This window comes from Leguminivora glycinivorella, chromosome 4 (genome assembly GCF_023078275.1).
Source record: "Leguminivora glycinivorella isolate SPB_JAAS2020 chromosome 4, LegGlyc_1.1, whole genome shotgun sequence".
In the NCBI taxonomy this organism is placed as follows: domain Eukaryota; kingdom Metazoa; phylum Arthropoda; class Insecta; order Lepidoptera; family Tortricidae; genus Leguminivora; species Leguminivora glycinivorella.
The window spans coordinates 2605948-2628219 of record NC_062974.1 but is presented as its reverse complement, the minus strand read 5'-3'; the positions used below and the strand labels follow the sequence as shown (position 1 = coordinate 2628219).

The following is a 22272-nucleotide window of genomic DNA, read 5'->3' as shown; positions in this document are numbered from 1 at the left end:
AACTGCTTCGACAAGGCCCTCGACTCTTGTAGGTCCTGTGCTGTTGTTTTTAGCTGCATCTCTAGTTGTCGTGCCGTTGCCTTGCGAGTTTCGGTCGCAATATTGGTGTCCATTGTCACTCGTCTGGCTTTCTGAAAGATGTAATAAAAAAGGATGAGTACTTATCTCAACAGAGATTGAAAGATTTGCCAAGATGACGACAGAGATGAGAGCTGTAGGAATGAATAGTGTGCAGTGTGTCAGTAGTCGGCAGTGTCTGTGGCGAATGTGTCTTGTCTCGTCTTGTGCTTCCACTAGTTCGTCAAGCAAAGGGAAACTGCACGGTGCCAATGTTGTTTGTTTGACGTTGCTCACGGCCGCAGCAATGAGCTTTGTTTGAGTGTAGAAATAAATGATAAATAAAACGGAATACTCTCCCCGTTTCAAACGCAGATTCCAACGGCTGCGATCACTCGTTGACAGTTGGGTAGTCCTGCCTCAAAGTCCAATAAATACTCGGTGTAACGTTGTCAATTTCACCAAAACTGTATCACTGATAATACTTTACTACTTAAATTAACTAACAATGAGTAGAAGTCCTCTTTAAAGCTAAAAATATAATTAAATTTCAATATTTGAAATCAGCTGGTCACAGAGTCAACTTGACAGCTCAAATGATGACTGTAGAAGTCCACACGGGTTTCATTAGCGCATATGCGGCACGGGCTTTATTAATTCGAGCTTCGACATCCGCTTCCGCACCTCCCAGTGGGTCCATAACACTTCCCAGATATGTGAACTTGGCTACTTGTTCAACCGGCTCCCCGTCTATTAAAATTGGCGTTGCATTCGGTGCGTGCAGGCGCATCGCTTTGGTTTTATGCCGGTTGATACGTAACCCTTCTTTCGCTGCTATATGGGCCAGATCGTTGGTCTTCGACTGCAGGTGGTTCCGTGTTGTGGCGAGCAAGCACAGATCGTCGGCAAAGTCGATATCTTCAAGGGTTTTGCCGCCAACCCAGGGAAGTCCTCTTTCCCCACGGTTGGTAACCTTGCGCATAACTTCGTCCAAGACTATCAGGAACAGCAATGGCGACAACAAACAACCCTGCTTCACTCCAGCAGTGACGGGTATCGGTTCTGACAATTGGCCCTTGTGCATTATTCGGCAAGTGGATCCCTCATAAAGGCACTTAATTATATCTATGACCTTGACTGGTATTCCCCTTTGCTTCAAGATTCGCCATATGCTTCTCCACTTTACCCTGTCGAAAGCTTTTTCGAAATCCACGAACAGAACATGCAGCTCACTTTTCATCTCGTGGCATTGCTCCAAGATCATGCGCAGGACGTTGATTTGATCCTTACACGACCTTCCCGCCCTGAATCCACTTTGTTCGTCTCTGAGTCGGTGATCGACAGCGGCCGACATTCTGTTCAGCAGCACCCTACACAAAACCTTGGTGCATACAGGCAGCAAGTTTATTCCGCGCCAGTTGGAGCAGTGCGACAGGTTCCCCTTCTTGGGTAGCTTAATGATTATCCCCTCTTTCCAACTTTCCGGCACTGTTGCTGTTTCCCAGATATCAGTAAACAGGGGGCGTAGTACACCCGCCATTGCCATCGGGTTACTTTTCAGTGCTTCTACTGGGATATAATCATTTCCGGGCGCCTTTCCACTCTTCAAGCTTTTTATAGCGCAGTAGATTTCGTCGACATCTGGAGGGTCCACTTTTATATCTAGTACCTCCACTGCTTCAAGTGGGTCGCTCTCATCCTCGTCAGGTTCATCACCCAGAGTACGGAAGACTTCCGTGAAATGCTCGTGCCATCTACACATTTGCTCCTCAAGCGTTACAAGCAACTTCCCAGCATTGTCTACTATAGGTCGTGGCACCACTTTCTTATTGCACAGCTCTCTACCGGCCCGGTACAGTTCCTTAGTGTTCCCGGTATGTGCCGCCACTTCAGCTTTTCGGGCAATTGATGCTGCTCTTCTACGCTTGTCCCTTTTAACACTGCGCTTTATGTCGCTCTCACAAAGGAAGTACACGTAGGCTAAGGCTTCTTTGGCACTTAGATCTTTTGCAGCGTTTAGCTCCTCTTTGATGGATCTTCGGTGTGTTATTTTGTCCCATGTCTCCTTAGACATCCAATCCTTTTTCTCGAGACTTTGGTATCCCAGGAACTTATTACAGCATTTCTGAAAGGTGTTTTTTACCAGTTCCCAGTGGTCTTCCACAGCCATTCCTACATCCTTCTGAGAGCTGTAACAATTGTGGACTTCCGTGCTAAAACTCTGTTTAGTTACCATGTCTTGCAGTTTTGAGACATCAAATCGGCGAGATGACGTGGTTGCTTTGTTTTGAACCTTTGCTATCTTCAAGCGTACTTTGGCTACAATAAGGTGGTGGTCACTATTTACATCTGCTCCTCTTCTATTGCGCACATCTAATAGTGAATGTCTCCATTTCCTACTAATCATGATGTGGTCTATTTGATTCTCCGTTCTTCTATCTGGGGAGATCCAAGACACTTTGTGACAATTCTTATGTGGGAAAATTGAACCTCCGAGGACCAGATCATGTTCACAACAGAAGTCCACAAGCATGTTACCGTTTTCGGTTCTCGTCCCTAGTGCATGTTTCCCCATCCATGGTTCTATGCCTCGGTTGCCCTTTCCTATCTGAGCGTTATAGTCTCCCATACAAATATTCAAACAGAAAAACAATATTCAAACAAAATTACTAAGCAATACTAGGAATTGTAGAAATTCTACTGACTCAAGGACAGACAGACATCTAGGTTATTCGGTTGGGAAACTAGTGCTCATTAATAATTCTAGGTGTTGACGAAATAGGACGAAGGATGACAGACGGAATCGATATTACCTTCCCACGTGTCTAATGTAATATTAAAAACGTAGGTCAAACGGTACTCCACATCTGAAAGGCCACATGTGGAACAACTTGGTATTCAACTTTATTTCGTTGCTATTAGGTTGACTGAGTAGTTGTTGATGTATGGGTCTAATAATGCTTGTTTGTGGGAGTGAAAGACAGGTAATTATAAAAGTTATACAGGTAGTTTATTGATACTTTTAGGTCACTAGCTTCTGTCAGTGACTTCGTCTCTGTAAAATGATAGTAAATACCTATGGCCCAGTCTTACTTTTTGTGTGATTTAATTATCATAGGTTACTGTCGGTTTGAGCAACAAAATATATTCGCATTTGTTATTAGTTGATCTGTGTAAGATGTCCCCCAATATTTATTTATTTAATTAATATTTATTTAGTTATTTGAGGTGCTCATTAATTGACTGGCTGTGCCTACTATGACGCCTCACAATATAAAAGCTCATTAGAAAAAGAGGAGGTATTTTTTCCGATTTCAGTTCAATACAAAATTTGAACATACATTAAGAAAGAGAATTAAAGATTCAGGCAGGTTAGGTTAGTTAGTCATAGTAGGAATAAAACGAAATAAAGAAAGAGCATTAAAACATAAGCGAGCAGGTTAGGTGTAAAATTAGTCACAGTAGGTATAAAGTAATGAGCATGAGCATAAATGAAATGACACATGCCTGGTTAAGAGCATTAGACACACGCGACAAAAGTCATCGAAGAATTCGTTAAAGAATACCCGTGTGGGACGGAAGGTTTGTTCCTAATTTGTCCACATTGCTGACTAATGACATTCTCGGAAAATATACAAGGCTGCGAGTTTGGTCGTAGGTTCTACTTTTGAAGTAACTTTAGGTGCTTTATGATTTTCTCTTATAAGCTTATCGTTCTATGAGTAGTACAAAGCTTGTGATATTTACAGAGGTTTCATCTCAATTCCGCGCGGTTGCGACCGTGGTCTGGTCTCACAACTCACAAATGGTCTGAAGATGAAGATCAGCGCTGACTTCCGGGTCAGCATCAGTATGCTGAGGCCGGGATCATAACTTTTGTATATATTTTAGTTTGGAGTTAAATATTTTGATTGATTAATTAATTGGTTCTTATCTTATCTTAAAACTGCGGGGGCCCTTACGGATATACATCGACCCATCGGGATCTTTTGTGCAATTACCCCCTGAGATCCTAAGATCCTTCAGCTGTTCAGGAGCTTCTCGACCATCTCCACGTATCGGATGATGAGGCTCATTGGTAGCTCTCTGAAGTCCTTTGGCATCAGGTAATCTGCAAAAAAGTTCTTCACTCTTTGTCTAGCGAGGGTGTCACATTCACACATTAGATGTCTGACGGCCAATGATTGGTTAGTTTTCGTACATGGATTCTGTGAAATACGATGTTAATCCGTCTCTATTAGAAGATTTCCGAACCAAACGCATGGTTACCATTTACAGGCATATGACGTTACGAACTGAACGGCTACATTGTCACGCCAAGTAAGGTTGAACTGACAGCTATGGCGGCAAGATTACGGCTGCAGTGAGAATATTGAACAATCAAGACGTTTGATGTGCGTTTGATGCAAGTAGTTCAAATGCTATGTAATCTGAACTGAACAAACCAGACGGTGAGAAAGAAACATATTTGTAAATTCAACGTAGTTAATTATTAGTTTAATTACCTAGGTACTTTAACCCCTAGAGTGCAAAAAAAATGACTGAATTCAAGAAGGTTTGTGTTGTGGGTACTCAGACAACGATATATATAATATAATATATAAATACTTATATACATAGAAAACGTCCATGACTCAGGAACAAATATTTGATGATTTGTTAATTAAAATCCAAATTGTCTTTGACAGATATGGGACAAGGCGTTGGAGGGGTTAACACTTAAATAAGATATCGATAAGTGTCGGTAAATACTTACAACCTAGATGGAAACACTTTTCAATTCGAACAATTGACCAACAGCACTTTTTTGGTGATAAGTGCTTTTGGTCGATTGTTCGAATCTGAAGTTGTCCTATCCGGTGTGGGGAGATAAAATGCCATCACTTATCAACATACTTCTTATTCGGGGGTGAATAGGACAATCTTCATGACAGGAGTTTTTATAACAGCTGCCGAAACAGTCTCTAAAACAAACAGACTAAGTATGCGCTCGTCACACTATTCCTAAACGTAAGGTAAGACGTGAGTCGACGCTCAGAGCGCAGCATTCGGCGGAGCGTGCAGCGGGGCGGGAAAGCGTGCGTCCACCCTATGCAGTGTCGACTCAGGACACTTGTATGAGCTTCAATTGTTTGACATGCACGCCGCACTCCTCACCCCCTGCACGCCCAATATGAGCGTACACACAGGCCTTACACTAATGCATTTATATCCCAATAAATTTCTGGTGCACTCGTATCCTCTTCCATTCCCATTTCCAGAAACGGTGTCATAACAAGCTGACTGCAGACACCGATTGTTATAGCGATAGATTACCTGAGCGGCGCGATGGTTATGCAAATGGAATCGGACCTATGAAAGGAAATACGTTGTTATGCGGCGCGCGGCATTCGGGTCGCGTATTGTTGGTGCCATCCCGTCTGACGGCGAGTTTTAACAGAGGTGTAGGAATATGTGAATTAGGAATTATCCTTCTGAATAATAATTTTGGTGTGTAGGTATTACAGTCTCACAGCATTCAACAACTCACAAAATCACATAAGTATGAGTTTTTCGTTTGAAATGGCACATCTCCAAATGTTTGGACAATGACATTTTTGGAAAGATTAGGTGCATAGTCTTCACGATTACATGACGATATGAGATGTTCTTAGATATCCGACAAAATTCTTTAAAACACGGCTTTCAGTATGTAATAGAGCAAAATTAACATCTTACTGGACATTACTCCAAACCAAACGCAATAGAAAGAACAATGGGACAAGGTTTAGTGTCCTCCAAGGTATCAAGGAACAGCATGGCAAAAAACTATGCTAAACTTGTACTCCTGTATCTACATAGAGATCTGAATGCTACAACTAAGAAAACAATGAAAAAAAGTAAGTACGAGTGATTGCAAAGTTTGTTCTATGATTTCCGGGCTCACCAAAGACGAATGTGCAGATCCACGCTAATTGCGGAAATTCGCGAGCCGTCAAAGCGAACCTAACGTGTGCCTTTGAAGTTGAGCTATTTTCCTTTACGCAGCTCAAAAGGTTGCCACTTGCGACGAAGCGTTGAGAATAATAGAGGTGTTGGGATATTTCTGAGGCTGGGGATTTGATTTATTAACTGGTAGGTAATTATGTCCAATTCCTTGGAACAGTTAAAATGAGAAGTGCGTGGCGAATCGCGCAAAATAATAGCCCGAACAGTTGAAACTTAGTGTCCAATATTGACGATGCTGTTGGGAAGAAAGCTACCAAAATGTAAAGAGCCATAAATTTTAGGTGCTAAGTGTATGGTAATAAAATTGTTAAGAGCAAATTTGCTTTGTGAGAAGCTTTCTATGATTTCCGGGTTCACCAAAGACGAATGTGCAGATCCACGCTAATTGCGGAAATTCGCGAGCCGTCAAAGCGAACCTAACGTGTGCCTTTGAAGTTGAGCTATTTTCCTTTACGCAGCTCAAAAGGTTGCCACTTGCGACGAAGCGTTGAGAATAATAGAGGTGTTGGGATATTTCTGAGGCTGGGGATTTGATTTATTAACTGGTAGGTAATTATGTCCAATTCCTTGGAACAGTTAAAATGAGAAGTGCGTGGCGAATCGCGCAAAATAATAGCCCGAACAGTTGAAACTTAGTGTCCAATATTGACGATGCTGTTGGGAAGAAAGCTACCAAAATGTAAAGAGCCATAAATTTTAGGTGCTAAGTGTATGGTAATAAAATTGTTAAGAGCAAATTTGCTTTGTGAGAAGCTTGATAAGGTTTCGCTACGTAAGCTAAGCGAACCGAAGAGAATTCATAAAGCATTTGATCTATTTAGGTATCAAAACCGTTAATAGTGCTTTGATGTCCAGCTATTTATTTTGCTCAACTCTGAGAAGCTTCAAATGCAGTAATGAAGCGTAGATAATAGTATTAGTGGTGGGATACATGTAGTGCCTTTGATTTATTGATAACGTTAATATAAACTGGTGTACCCAATTCTTTGAAAGATATACATTCCACCGTTAAAGTGAGCGGTTCACGCAAAATAGAAAATTGAGCAGGTGAAACCCTAAATTTCAAAGCATGCCGACGAGAGACGAAAATATGTCAACATATGAATAATATATATTCTTAAATAAGTCGATTTCAAATGTTGCAAAAATGTAATTCTCATATTACCGTTTGATTATAAGTACTAAGTAGTAACACTATACTGTTGGACTGTAGGTAGATGGTAAGTACTGGATTTAAGGATTGTCTTGATCAACAAACTTCTGGAATGTTCCTACTGCATTTGTCTTCGCTCGAGCGGCCGCCGGGCGCGCTTAGCTAAGAAATCGCAAAAGGAATGAGCAGTATTTTATAATTAGCCATACATAACGAGACGAGAAGCACTTGCGGAAGTAAATGTCAGTTATCTTAGTATGTAGAACTAGGGCAGTAAATTTAGAATGTCAAGCTTAACGAGTTGCTGGGAATTCTTATGTAGAAATTATGAAACAAGTTTGCAGAAAATTTTAACAATGAAGAAAAAATGCTTAGCAATCGGTATGAGAGAAATGTAAAGATCCAGTATTATATTTTAATTTAACTTTTCTGCTCACTAAGGAGTTAGTCCTATTGTGTGAAAGAATTTCGCAAACCATCGCTCGAATTTCAGAATTTCAGGCGAAATTCTTGTTGTTACCTTACCTTACATACATGTTGTCTAGTTAGAGAGTGCGCCCACCGGCGACTTTCCGAAGCGATTTTTTTGTCGCGACCATGGGCTAGTATGAAAGTGCGCTCATGAAGCGACGCAACTTTTCATACAAATAACTAATTCGCCGAGCAACTTTGTCGCCCGTGTTCGCGCACCATTAAAGCCGCTAGCCGTCAAAATAATGAATTCAGAGTAATTCATTTAGGTACATGAACATATTTACATAATTAAATAAGAAACAGACTAAACTACTAAAACATGCCCTTGAGGCATTGAACCAAGGATACAGGCGACATTTCCTCGCTGTATCGCAATACTGCGCATAAACAATCCTGTATGTTGTGATGGTGGGAAATGTGTTTCGTGGAGAAGCATAAGAGCATTATAAATAGACACAAACTAAATGAACGAGCCTAATGTAATTCACACTGTCCTCTAAGATTGTCTTTATTGCGTCAGTTCGTTACGGTAATAGCGTTATACGGCCATAAACGCCCGTGTTCAACAGTGACGTGATCCAGCTTTGAGGAGGCTGCGATTGCACTACTTTTGTATAGTCAACCAATTGGAACCTAGGCCACTGTAGAACTATGTCATAGTGACGTTATAAACCAGATTGTAAGAAATCTCTTACTGTTTGTCATTTTGACATGGTTGTAGAGTGGCCTAGGGTTCCAACTGGTTGACTGTACATACAAATAGGTAACACTGCGATTTTGGTGTATTAAAAAAAACGTTATTGGTTAGTAAAAGTTTTGATGGGAAACTTATACTTAATTCATAATAATTTATTAAACCACGTGACGTGCGCGGACAGTGTACAGCCAACCAATTGGAACCCCAGGCCACTGTAGAACTATGCCATAGTGACGTTATAAATCAGATTGTAAGAAATCTCTTACTGCTTGTCATTTTGACATGGTTGTAGAGTGGCCTTGTGTTCCAATCGGTTGACTGTACAGGTGGATTTTCGCGGTTCAATTCACGCGGGGTAATTTTTGAGGGGTAAGTAATAGAACGTATACAAACGTATGGTATATTCGGTAGAAGGTATAATTTCAATTTGTATAATTTTGTATGGTATAAAGTTCAATTAGTATAATTGCTGTTATATATAATTTTAGAAAGCATAAGTTCAAATTATATAATGTTTGTTACATATAATATTGTTTCCTATAAGTATAATGTGGTATAACGTTGAAGTAATAGAATATACAAAACGAATACCATACAGGTGATATAAGCGCCTGCTGTTTTCTCTCTCTCGCTCCTCGCTCTTTTGACAGGATTCGTTTCTGTGGGGTCACAATTCAAACCTAACCTAAACCTACTATTGTGACAGGATTAGTTTCTGTGGGGGTCACAGTTCAAACCTAACCTAAACCTACTTTTTTGACAGGATTCGTTTCTGTGGGGTCACAGTTCAAACCTAACCTAAACCTACTTTTTTGACAGGATTCGTTTCTGTGGGGTCACAGTTCAAACCTAACCTAAACCTACTTTTATGACAGGATTCGTTTCTGTGGGGTCACAGTTCAAACCTAACCTAAACCTACTTTTTTGACAGGATTCGTTTCTGTGGGGTCACAGTTCAAACCTAACCTAAACTTACTATTGTGACAGGATTAGTTTCTGTGGGGTCACAGTTCAAACCTAACCTAAACCTACTTTTTTGACAGGATTCGTTTCTGTGGGGTCACAGTTCAAACCTAACCTAAACCTACTTTTTTGACAGGATTCGTTTCTGTGGGGTCACAGTTCAAACCTAACCTAAACCTACTTTTTTGACAAGATTCCTTTCTGTGGGGTCACAGTTCAAACCTAACCTAAACCTACTTTTTTGACAGGGTTCGTTTCTGTGGGGTTCCCAACCTAATTTTGTGATTTATATGACATGTTATATTTTTTAATATTTATATATTATTAAAGATATAGTAAATGTAATTAGTTAATATGTATATAATAGTATACGGTAGTATGTATATTGTATGTTATATTATTTGTATCTTATACAAATTATACCTTTTGTGCATTATACATAAAAAAAAGTATACTTTTTGAGCGTTTGTAAATTGAGAATATGCCAAAAGTTTGTATTCATTATGTTACGCACCCTTTTTGAGCTAGTCAAATTTTTGGTGGACACACATTTTTGGTAACAGAAACTTGAAAATGTTTGAAAATAGCAGTTATACAAAGGATTAATTTCTTTGTTTCATCCCTCATTAGATTATAGTCAGACCTTTAAACATCCATTTATAACAATTAGACAAACTTGAGACACTAATAGATACAAATTGCAGTCTTAATTGCAGGAATTTGGCTAGACTGGTATTAAAGGTCATTGGCTTCCCCTGTTAGGTATAAATATAGGTGCAACTATACACACATAATCCATGCCGTTATACATATAAAACATATTCTAAGCTTTTAAGCGCTGGTGGCCTAGCGGTAGCGTGCGACTTTCGATCCGGAGGTCGCGGGTTCGAATTCGAACCCGGCTCGTACCAATGAGTTTTTCTGAACTTATGTGCGAAATGTCATTTGATATTAGCCAATCGCTTTTCGGTGAAGGAAAACATCGTGAGGAAACCGGACTAATTCCAATAAGGCCTAGTAACCCTTCGGGTTGGAAGGTCAGATGGCAGTCACTTTCGTAAAAATTAGTGCCTACGCCAAATCTTGGGATTAGATTCTTAGGTTTAGGAATAATACTCATAAACTACCAATATCTAAGCCATGATTCAAAATTGACGACAAATAATTATTACGAAATGATCATGCACAAAACATACAAGTGACCAATTGGAATCGAACTGATCTTAACTTTATGTTAACATTGCTAACCCCCTGACCACAGTATAATAAAGAGTACTATCGTACAGTATGGCCACTCCCGCTCCCCGCTGAAAGTGCCGCCCACCCCCTCTCGGTTACCTCACAGTTACCGCCTGTCAAAAACGCGACCAGTCGACCTTCCATATCTCACTCATACAACCTTATTACGCGTTAACCTACACGAGTTTAGACTATGTGCTAGGAACGCGCCTCTTTCATATATTTGATCGCCAGTGTCCGAGGTGTGCCCTGACCTAGCTGGGACAGAGTGACCTTACCTGGCCACATTTTTCATATGTATTTTGATTGAAACTCTCCTCTACAATAAATCTTGATCCTCAAAATGTCCTACAACATTTACAAACTTTTTGAAATTTTTGCAATGATGGTGCATAACTCTTAAAATATTATATTACAGTTACTTGTTCCACAAAGGTCAACGAACTGCCATTGAACTAATATGTATTTATGAACCAGCAGTTCGAATGCAATTTTCCAATTGTGTTGCAGTAAGTGCAATTGGTTTGTATAGGCCCACACAGACGGTTTCATATCGACGTAAGTGCGTTTTCACATTATCCGATCCGGTGTCGGATGTCGGCCCGATATCCCATACATTACAGGCGCCATCTTGGATTTTTTCCATTGAAATCCTTCCGACATCCGATATCGGATCGGATAATGTGAAAACGGACTAAAGGTACGAGTATGAACATTGAACAGTCCTGCCTATAAATTATTAAATTGTGAAATAAAACTATGGAAACGGATTAAATCGCGTATAATGAATTTAAAATACATCCTGACGTTTCGAACTCTTTACAGCGTTCGTGGTCAACGGGTGACTGAGGAAAAATTAAAATGTGCAAAAGCTACCCACTTACAAGAAATATTAACGAACCATGACCACAAATAATATAGATTTCTAAGGCGGGTTCACACACCATTAATAAAGCTAGTTATACAATATTCAAAAAATTTTACCATTACTCTGTTAAAAAAAAAAATAACCAATTAATATACACAAAATTGACAAAGAAACAAACTGCAAATGTCCAACACCATACAACACAAATGCCTCACAGCCTTCGTTGTGCTTGTTCCATTATCAGATGTACCGTACCATATCCGTTTCCATAGTTTTATTTCATGAGTAACTATCGCGGTAACCGAAGACAATATTATATTAAATTGTGGTTCAACAAAATTTAAATTAAAAAAAAACCCCGACATGGTGAACCGATTTCCATCAAAAATGGCTAAGAACACTCCTGACTAACTCATCTTTTAAACAAAAAAAAAAAGAAATCTAAATCGGTCATCCGTTCGGGAGCTACGATGCCACAGACAAACACACGCACACAGACAGACAGACACTTCAAACTTATATCACCCTGTCTTTTTTGCATCGGGGATTAAAAAGAGTTTTCGTATATATTGACTATTAAGGACTTTAGGCATGGGACACACTTGAGTTTAAAAGACATTTCAATTCCGACATTTCGCCATGTCTGTCTGTCCGTCCGTCCGTCCGTCCGTCCGTCCGTCCGTCCGTCCGTCCGTCCGCGGATAATCTCAGTAACCGTTAGCACTTGAAATTTGGTACCAATATGTATATCAATCACGCCAACAAAGTAATTTTCACATGTAAAGTGGGGGCTGATATTTTTTTTCATTCCAACCCCAACGATATGTTGTTGGATAGGTGAATAAGGGTTTACTAAGATCGTTTTTTGATAGTATTAATATTTTCGGAAATGATATTGCCACCTTTTGTCATCTCAAGTAAAATGGCACACCGATATGATAATGTTCTGTGTAGTTCTGTGATTAAAGTGTCCTTGTTACAACCACAAATACCACAGCTGTCACTTTTGACAGTGACGTCAGTGACAGATTAGTAGCATATCGGTGTGAGATCTTATATGCTTTGTTCGAATCAGTATATCAACTGCACGCAACGTCGATTCTACAGGCGACCCTTCGTGCAATAAGGCATAAAGGTTTTTGACGAGTTCTTTCAAAACGATTCATTTCAGTATTGACTTGTTTCAGAATGAAACTTTATGTATTTACAAATAAAGTTCATTAAAAAAGTAAACTGACGGAGATGTAACTCATTTTCGTTCATCATTCATTAAAGGGACCAGCGGGGGTAATTTAAGATTCGACGCTACATTTCCAAGGAGTGCCTACCTATAGTCAGGAATAGAGCAATTGTACATAACCTAACCATACGGGGGGGGGGGGGGGGGGGGGGTCACGTGGTCTATTTGTATGGCCAGCCTAGGCTCCACCCCCTGGATCCGCGCATGCTTCCTCTTCCATTCTCCCCTATCTTTCGTCATCTCAACACTCACATCTTTCTTCCTCATATCCTCTTTCACACAATCAACCTCTTTCACATATGTATTTCATTAAATATTCGTAAATGAAACAGTTCACACAAAACCGTAAACTATCGGTCCAAGTAGTAGTCAACCCGTGTGCATTCACTGCAAATATTTATTCAGCTTCCGCGGTTGCAGTGTATCAAGGATTTTGGGCGCCGCGCGCGTGTTGATTGAAGTGAAATTTTCAGACATCCGATAGAGAGAAAAACATGTAATTGCAAACACTGTAAGGTACAAATAGGATTTTGACGTTCATAAGCGCATTGTAATATGCCTACTTGGAAAATAAATATTTCATTTCATTTCATTTCAGGTTTTTGGTCCATATAAGTACTCCTCGTTATACATCCTTCAGTTAGAGTAGCTTTTATAAAAATCTAAAGTATTAATCTATTTTGACGAAATGGGTGTGTTGCTCACAGTTTGCAATAATTGTGGTAGATATTTCCTACATAAAAGTGCACCAATTGAACCGATATCTAGAACAGTGTACCAATTAAAAGGGTCCAACCAAACACCCTGAAAAAGTCTACGAGACTTATTTAGTTTATTGGCCTCTCAGTCACTCTTGCGCAATTGTGGTAAATTGATGATTGATTGCATTTTGACCACACATACACGAGGAAAATATTGGCCGTAAAACATGAAGACAAATCAAATTCATCAATTTATTTAAAACTAGCTTTTGCCCGCAGCTTCGCTCGCGTTAGAAAGAGACAAAAAGTCCATCCATTCAACTATCTCCACTTAAAAAATCATATCAATTTGTCTCTGTTTTGCCGTGAAAGACGGACAAACAAACAGACACACTTTCCCATTTATAATATTAAGTATGGATTAATAATTCAAAATTGTTCATTCTACCAGCCAGATTTGGGCATCAAGTTAAAATTTGTATGAAGACAAGTATCAAGAGAGCCTTTAACAGTTGGTCTGGTGAAAATGTATTATAATTATATTATTTAAATAAGTAGAACGGCCATAAATAAAAAAGTGCCAAGTTGAGAAAATTAAGAAATGAATAATACCAATCGAATAATTTATAATTTATCCATGACAACAAAAGATATGTTAATCCTAATGACTACAAGGACTTCGTATTTTGTCGCCAATTTATGACTACGCCTACACAATGTCCTAATAGAGATGTCTTAATAATAGCCTTCATAAATTATGAAAGTGAAATTAACATACACCGTGCACCGGTCAAAGACGAAATATTACGTTACTATTGTCAACGACATATTAGTCACATGTCAGTTAGTATAAATAAAATAAAGGTTTATACAGGTATGACACATTTACATACATGCATACATATTTTGTGATTTACATAATAATTGATTGGTGAAGTGTTTACAAGTAGGGTTAGCTAAGTGTTGGAAATATATTTGTAACGTAAATACTTAGCTTGGTGTACGAAATACCTTTTGTTTCAAAATATTTCAATATCTACAGACCAAACCATGGATTAAAGGTTATATTTATACTTTTTTTCAGACAAAAACCGATAGATTCTTTAAGGTGCGTTTAAACGGCGCGCGATAACGCGAGCCGAGCCTGGCTCGGCTCGTGATCCGGCGCGCCACGCGCCGTTTAAACAGCTACGCTCGGCGCGGCTCGGCTCGGCTCGGCAAAGTTCGCGCGATCCATCACTTGTCGGTTTTTTCGACACGGATCAAAGGCGCGCGCGCCATCTTCGGCTCGGCTCGTGTTAATACGCGCCGTCTAAACAGATGGTACAAAGCGCGCGACGACGGAAGTCGAGTTTTAAGTTTTTAACACGCTTTTATTAGGTCGTCGTGTATGTAACTAACTATGTAATGGAATCTACGGAGGCTAATTTAACCATCTTCCAAGGATCGTAGCGTAATGAAAATTGGCAGCTGTATGCAGTTCCTGATGACAATGCAATAATATGGTACTGTTGAACTGATCTGATGATGGAGCCGGAAAATATGAACTGGAACTACATGATGGAACATCGTATCATAGCTGTTTTTGGGTTTCTTAGAAAAGTCTTGTAATGAACTTTGACTAAGATTAGGTTTCAAAGTCTGATGATGGAGCCGGAAGATATGAACTGGAACTACATGATGGAACATCGTATCATAGCTGTTTTTGGGTTTCTTAGAAAAGTCTTGTAATGAACTTTGACTACGATTAGGTTTCAAAGTCTGATGATGGAGCCGGAAGATATGAACTGGAACTACATGATGGAACATCGTATGAAAGCTGTTTTTCGGTTTCTTAGAAAAGTCTTGTAATAAACTTTGACTACGATTAGGTTTCAAAGTCTGATGATGGAGCCGGAAGATATGAACTGGAACTACATGATGGAACATCGTGTCAAAGCTGTTTTTGGGTTTCTTAGAAAAGTATTGTAATGAACTTTGACTACGATTAGGTTTCAAGGTCTGATGTTGGAGCCGGAAGATATGAACTGGAACTACATGATGGAACTTCTTATCATAGCTGTTTTTGGGTTTCTTAGAAAAGTCTTATAATGAACTTTGACCACGATTAGGTTTCAAGGTCTGATAATGAAGCCCGAAGATAGGCACTGGCATTCCATGATGGCATATCGTATCATAGTTCTGTTTGCGCTTGTGAGAAAGGCCACGTAATGAACTTCGAACGTTACGTTTTCAACGTTATAACAAACCTATTATTGACCGAAGCGAAGCGAGGCCTAAGCTAGGTTAGGGTTTTCTTGCGACCCTTATGAGCGGAAAAAGGAAAGACCGAATCAGTATATCTAAACTAAGTCAGGTTAGGGTCTTTTTTGTGACCCTTAAATATGCAGCCCAGCCAGGCAATCATGGTCGCGCAATAAACGATAAAACATCGGGCATCGATAGGGACGGCCTGCTGTTTTATCATTTATCGTGCGACCATGATTGCCTAAATAAATATCAACGTAGTATTTAAAATAAGTTGGTTAAGGGTTTTCTTGTGACCCTTAAGAGCAAAAGTAAGAGGGGCTCGGGGGGCGAAGCCCCCCGCATAAAAGAAAGATCAACGTAATATTAAAAATAAGTTGGGTTAGGGTTTTCTTGTGACCCTTAAGAGTAAATAAAGGGGGGCTCGGCCCCCGAAAAAAAGAAAGATTAACGTAGTATATAAAAAAGGTGGGTGTGGGTTTTCTTGCGACCCTTAAGAGCGAAAATAAGGTGGGGGGTGGGGGGGTGGCTTTATCAACGAAAAATTTCACGCCACGCTACTGCTAAGCATGTCGCGAAGGTCTACAGTTCCCAGAGCCACTATCAGTCTTTTAGTTGCTTAGCAAAATGTCGCGTCCACGTTCCATATCCAGGTTCAACCCAACGTAAATATACTAGAGTGTGACTGAGAAAATTCAACCCTTTGTCTCTATCCTCTTACAGAGTAAGATGAAATCCTTAAGTTCCGTATTGCATTAATCTTCAAATAAATATAAATACCGTGCACAAGATGCAAGGCACTACGCAGTGGTGTATTTAGGGTCCCTTACTTTTGCGGTTGGACAGGCTCATGTGGCCCTGAGTAGAGTAAAATTACTTAGTGCTCTCCAGATAGAAGAGCTAGATTGTTCTAAAGCTGAAAGGTAAAACACCATGCAATACAGACACACTGGCGGAGATGGAGAGAATGTGGGCTCAATAAAATAGAAATTGAAATAAAAATTAAATGAATCAATGAAAAACTTTATTGCGATAAGTTTGGTACCTATACATCAGGTGGTATTAATTATTATTAAGTAGCAATACGTGTTAGCCACAAATGGCTTGCGAAATTCGCCTACTTGGAATAAATTTATGTTTAAATTTTAAAGATATTTCATTATTAACGACTAAAAAGTATAAAATAAATTTATAGTTTAAAAAACTCTAGAAAAACACGCTTTTATAAATGCACGTAAAAGCCAAAAATAAATTATGGATCGTTCAAGTTGTCTCTATTTCTGGGATGAAGAGTAAACTCTGTGCTTTTAATTATAATATTTGATTGTAAAAGCGTGGGGCGCTGTAACAGGAAAATCTTTTTGTATAACTTGCTGAGAAATCAAGTTAAACTATATTACGAGAAGCAGTTTACACAGATTGGCGCGCTAACTGGACTTGCAGCACGACTGCAGCGCCCCACGCTTTTACAATCAAATATTATAAAAAAGCACATAGTTTACTCTTCATCCCAGAAATAGAGACAACTTGAACGATCCATAATTTATTTTTGGCTTTTACGTGCATTTATAAAAGTGTGTTTTTCTAGAGTTTTTTAAACTATAAATTTATTTATCGGCGTTTTCATGTGTTCGAATTATGGAGTGGAGCAATGATATGATTCAAAGCTTTATTTAATTATATGAAGAGGAACCATCAATATGGAACCCAAAACATCTCGGTCACAAAAATCGCAACAATATAATAGGCTTTCGTTCGTATCTACACGGACGGCTCGGCTCGCGTAGGATCGTGCTACCTCGCGCCGTGTAAACGCACAGGCTCGCGTTCGTATTGAGCCGAGCCGCATCTACACGGACGGCTCGGCTCGCGTAAGATCGTGCTAACACGCGCCGTTTAAACGCACCTTTAACTGTGTTTTGAATTCGAAACAATATCAAATGCCATAGTTTAATGAATGAAAAAAAACCGGCCAAGTGCGAGTCGGGCTCGCGCACAAAGGGTTCCGTAGCAGCAAATATAATAAACCAATAACTTAACCAAAATTACAGTTAAATCAACCTATCTCAAAAACTATAAGAGATACTTTGATCAAACCAAAAATCGTTGAAAGAGTTAATTAGCATGCATCACCTCTATTTTTTTTAGAATTTTATACCCCGTAGTTATAAAAATAGAGGGGGGACATACTTTTTACGACTTTGAGAGCTGATATCTCAAAAACCGTTCACTTTAAGAAAAATGTTTTTTAGAAAACTTTATATCATTTTAAAAGACCTTTCCATTGATACCCCACACGGGTATGTACATCGAAAAAAAAATTTTCATCCCTCAGTTACATGTATGGGGGGCCCCACCCCCAATTCTTTTTTTTACTATTTAGTGTCATAATTTTGTAGCGGTTCATACAACACATATTCCCATCAAATTTCATCACTGTAGTACTTATAGTTTCCGAGTAAATCGGCTGTGACAGACGGACAGACGGACAGACGGACAGACGGACATGACGAAACTATAAGGGTTCCGTTTTTGCCATTTTGGCTACGGAACCCTAAAAAATCAGGCATAATCCCATAGATTTGTTAGTAAACTTAAAAAACCGGCCAAGAGCGTGTCGGGCCACGCTCAGTGTAGGGTTCCGTAGTTTTCCGTATTTTTCTCAAAAACTACTGAACCTATCAAGTTCAAAACAATTTTCCTAGAAAGTCTTTATAAAGTTCTACTTTTGTGATTTTTTTCATATTTTTTAAACATATGGTTTAAAAGTTAGAGGGGGGACACACTGTTTTTTCCTTTAGGAGCGATTATTTCCGAAAATATTAATATTATCAAAAAACGATTTTAGTAAACCCTTATTCATTTTTAAATACCTATCCAACAATACATCACTCGTTGGGGTTGGAATGAAAAAAAAATCAGTCCCCACTTTACACGTGGGGGGAAGGGGGTACTCTAACAAAACATTTTTCCCCACTTTTTATTTTACCACTTTGTCGGCGTGATTGATATATACATATTGGTACCAAATTTCAGCTTACTAGTGCTAACGGTTACTGAGAATATCCGCGGACGGACGGACGGACAGACGGACAAGACATGGCGAAACTATAAGGGTTAGTAGAAACTATAAGCTTAAAACAATTCGCGCATTAGAAATTAAGTATAAAGTACTACAAAATATAAACTCTTATTTCGCTATTCATAGGTATGTAAAATGACTAGTCAAAGAATAAGACATCAATAGACGTTACATCCATTATTGCCTACTCTAACCCTGTATTCTTTCCATTGTAGTCGTAACGATGAAAATTGGTGAGGTGATTCGGTGGAAATTCCATTTGCCATTGAAAAAGTCAACCATTGTCATTAGGGTCAGGTCTTTGTGTCAAGGCTCTGTCCTGGCGGTTCTTGCGTCTAAGTTACTTTACGTATTATTTTACATACATACTTAAATTCACGCTTGAATTACCGGAAGGGGTAGGCAGAGCACATGGGAGTGCTCATGCTTCATTGTCACTTTTAGCAGGGTGGAAAGAATCCGAAACTGTGATACTTAGTGCAGTAACATATTGCTAGCCGATTGCCCATAATTGAATTCGAATCCCACAGCTGACAACACCCACAGATTGAAAGGGGGTGGTAAAATTAGTCTGTATCCACATGGGGAGGGTATTATTTTAGGGATATTTAAAGAATATTCATTTATTACTTTTGCAAAAACGTAAAGTTGAAGTTATTTCATAATAAGCAATCCAGTTTTATTAAAATATTCACATACTCTGCTTAGCATGATGATGATGGATGTCCAGAAATGATATGTAGTAATTAAGACTGAAAATATTGAAACATATTTTTAACCCCCAACGCAAAAACGACGGGGTGTTATAAGTTTGACGTGTCCGTCTGTCTGTCTGTCTGTGTGTGTGTTTGTCTGTGGCATCGTAGCTCCTGAACGGATGAACCAATTTCGATTTAGTTTTTTTTGTTTGAAAGCTGAGTTAGTCGAGAGTGTTCTTAGACATGTTTCATGAAAATCGGTCCACTATGTTGCGGTTGGGGGTTTTTTCAAAATTTTAATTTTGTGGTTATTATAGGAATTTGAACTACGCGACTTCATCTAAACAAACAATCATAAACACTAGACCACATTCAGAAGAAAAGGCTAAATAGATAGTTAGATATAGGAATCTGACAATTACCTGACTGCAACACGCACGCTTGACTCGTCACTGGACATGGCTGCATCAGTCAACCTGTAAAACAATAAAACTTCACATTTATTCATATAATAAATAAAACATTGGTGGACACCTTACACAGATCAACCTAGTAACAAACTAAGCAAAGCTTGATGTTGTGTTGTGAGTCTTAAAACTATGACAGAGTCAGGTTAAGATAATTCTAGTCAATAGTAGTAGTGTACAAGAGTTTTAACATATTCAACGCCACCACCACTCAAGACAATCAATCAATCAATCAAAAAGTGTGTGATATTATTATGTAAACCCATAAATCTAACTATCAGGTTGTACAGTCTGGGAACAACATCATAAATTACTTGATAGTTGGGTTTTCTGTACCAAATGTTTATATTATAATTTTGTGGAAGTTTATTAACCTCCTGGGGTTTAATCAGCAATTCCCGTCAACTTTGTACAAAAATTAAGGGAAAAGTTAAATTTGTTTTTATTAATTCCTATTTTGTTACCAAGATTTTGTTGATTAATTGAGATTTTATTAAGTTTTATTTCGTCATTAAGGTTCTCTAGTATCTATATTTTCTTAATTATAACAATTATCCTGTATATATCTTACGAAAGTCGAATTATATTACTAAATGTTGGTAACAAAATAGGATCAATTAAAATTTGCTGACGTGGCATTGTACAAAGTTGACGGGAATTGCTGTAATATCCTAATACTAGGAAAAAATACCTACGATAAAATTTGAATCTACTTTAAATGGAATTGAGTTGTTTTTGTTTTGATTCGTTTGATTTTCAAACAATAGAAATTCAGCCCTGTTTTCTAGTAACATTGATTCAAATTTTATTGGCAAATTTTTTGTATGGTGGGCCGCTAGGATAAATTAATTGTGACAAAAACGCCTTGCGTGAAAATATTTGTGTTTGTCTTTCACAGCTAATTGTTTAAGTATTTGTTTCACCTTTTACAAAGGAACCTATATGTATTATAAAATCGCCCGAAATGTCGCCAGTATCCTTGGTACAATGCCTCAAGGGCCCATTTTTGACATCAGCTAACTTTTAAGTTTAGTCTTAGTTTCTTATAACAATAAGTAAATAAAGAAACAGAACCTATAAATCATTGCTAGCCGCGGTGCTAGGTCGAATCGTGATGAGCACAGATATTTCGGCACTACTTTGAAAAAACTTTTATCTTCTTCTGTAAATGAAGAGAAAAATGTATTAAGTATGTATGGAATGTATATAGACTTACTACGTTTTGTCTTTGAGGAGCAGTGTGAGATACGAGATTTTTTCAAAGTAGTGACGATTTGTTCCTGAGTCATGGATGTTTTCTATGTATATAAGTATGTATTTATCTATTTAAGTATGTATATCGTCGCTTAGCACCCATAGTACAAGCTTTGCTTAGTTTGGGGCTAAGTTGATCTGTGTAAGGTGTCCCCAATATTTATTTATTTATTTATTATTTCATTAAATAATAATAAACATACAGGCAATACTTGTGTCAAATTTATAGTGTTCAATGTGTTCAAGGTGATGCTTCTTATCTGTTTACTTTTATCAGAGATTATCTCATTTTATAACTCAATTTACGTATCAAAACAAAGTCAAACCAAAACACGACTTCTGGGCGCCATGGCTAGTAAAGTAACGTATGGTATTTAATGCGATTAAGGTATATAAAATTGTGTTAAACAAAACATAAAATATCATAAGAAACCACCGATAAACTATTGACACCAATCATTGTTGAGAAATTGATGTCATAATGCCGAGTGAACACAATGCCGAGGTACTTCGACCAGAGGGGACGCAACGGATGTTTGCAAAACACTTCTTTCTAACCGAATGCACACACGAAAATACTTACAAATAGCTAAGTAATCCTCAAATCAGCCACAATACATCACATTTCACGTAACACTGCATTAGGACACAAATAACAGACAACGATCGAGAGTTTTGTCCATCTTTTGAGAAATAAACTGTAAAATAATTTTATAATTGAGCGCTTCGCCTCGTGTACGGACAATTATCCAGTTTTAACACAAACTTTCATTTTCCACGGACGCGGTATTCGAGGCGTACGTTATTTTGTTTTAGACGCGTGTAATAACAATCGAATTAGATGGCGATTAGAAAGCGCATCACCGCTCTCCATTCACCATCGCTCGCTCGAATTGACTAACTGACAGTGACAGCAATAGCAGACGGCAATCGGTGAACTGTCAAAAACAGAGTTGCCATGTTTGCTTTTATTGCATCTTTTAACTGCGTTCATTTAACCGTATGTAATCAAATACCAATTTAAACTTTCATACACTTTGTTATTAATAATTTAATGAATGTGTAATCGTGTATTTGAATCTTTAAAATTGTTACCGTTTATTAAATTTTTAAACGGAGATTGTTTTGAACGCCTTGTTAGTAG

At 38.5% G+C, this 22272-nt stretch overlaps 1 protein-coding gene across 1 annotated transcript in view; it reads right to left on the bottom strand.

Annotated features, from left to right (window-relative positions):
• The window catches only part of LOC125225300 (kinesin-like protein KIF21A), a 112328-nt gene extending 90310 nt beyond the window's left edge, over window positions 1-22018 (bottom strand). Inside the window, 2 exon segments of the mRNA XM_048128943.1 lie at window positions 19830-19883; window positions 21712-22018. Of these exon segments, the coding sequence (XP_047984900.1) occupies window positions 19830-19867 (38 nt within the window). The 5' untranslated portion in view covers window positions 19868-19883; window positions 21712-22018.
• Between the last annotated feature and the right edge of the window lie 254 nt (window positions 22019-22272).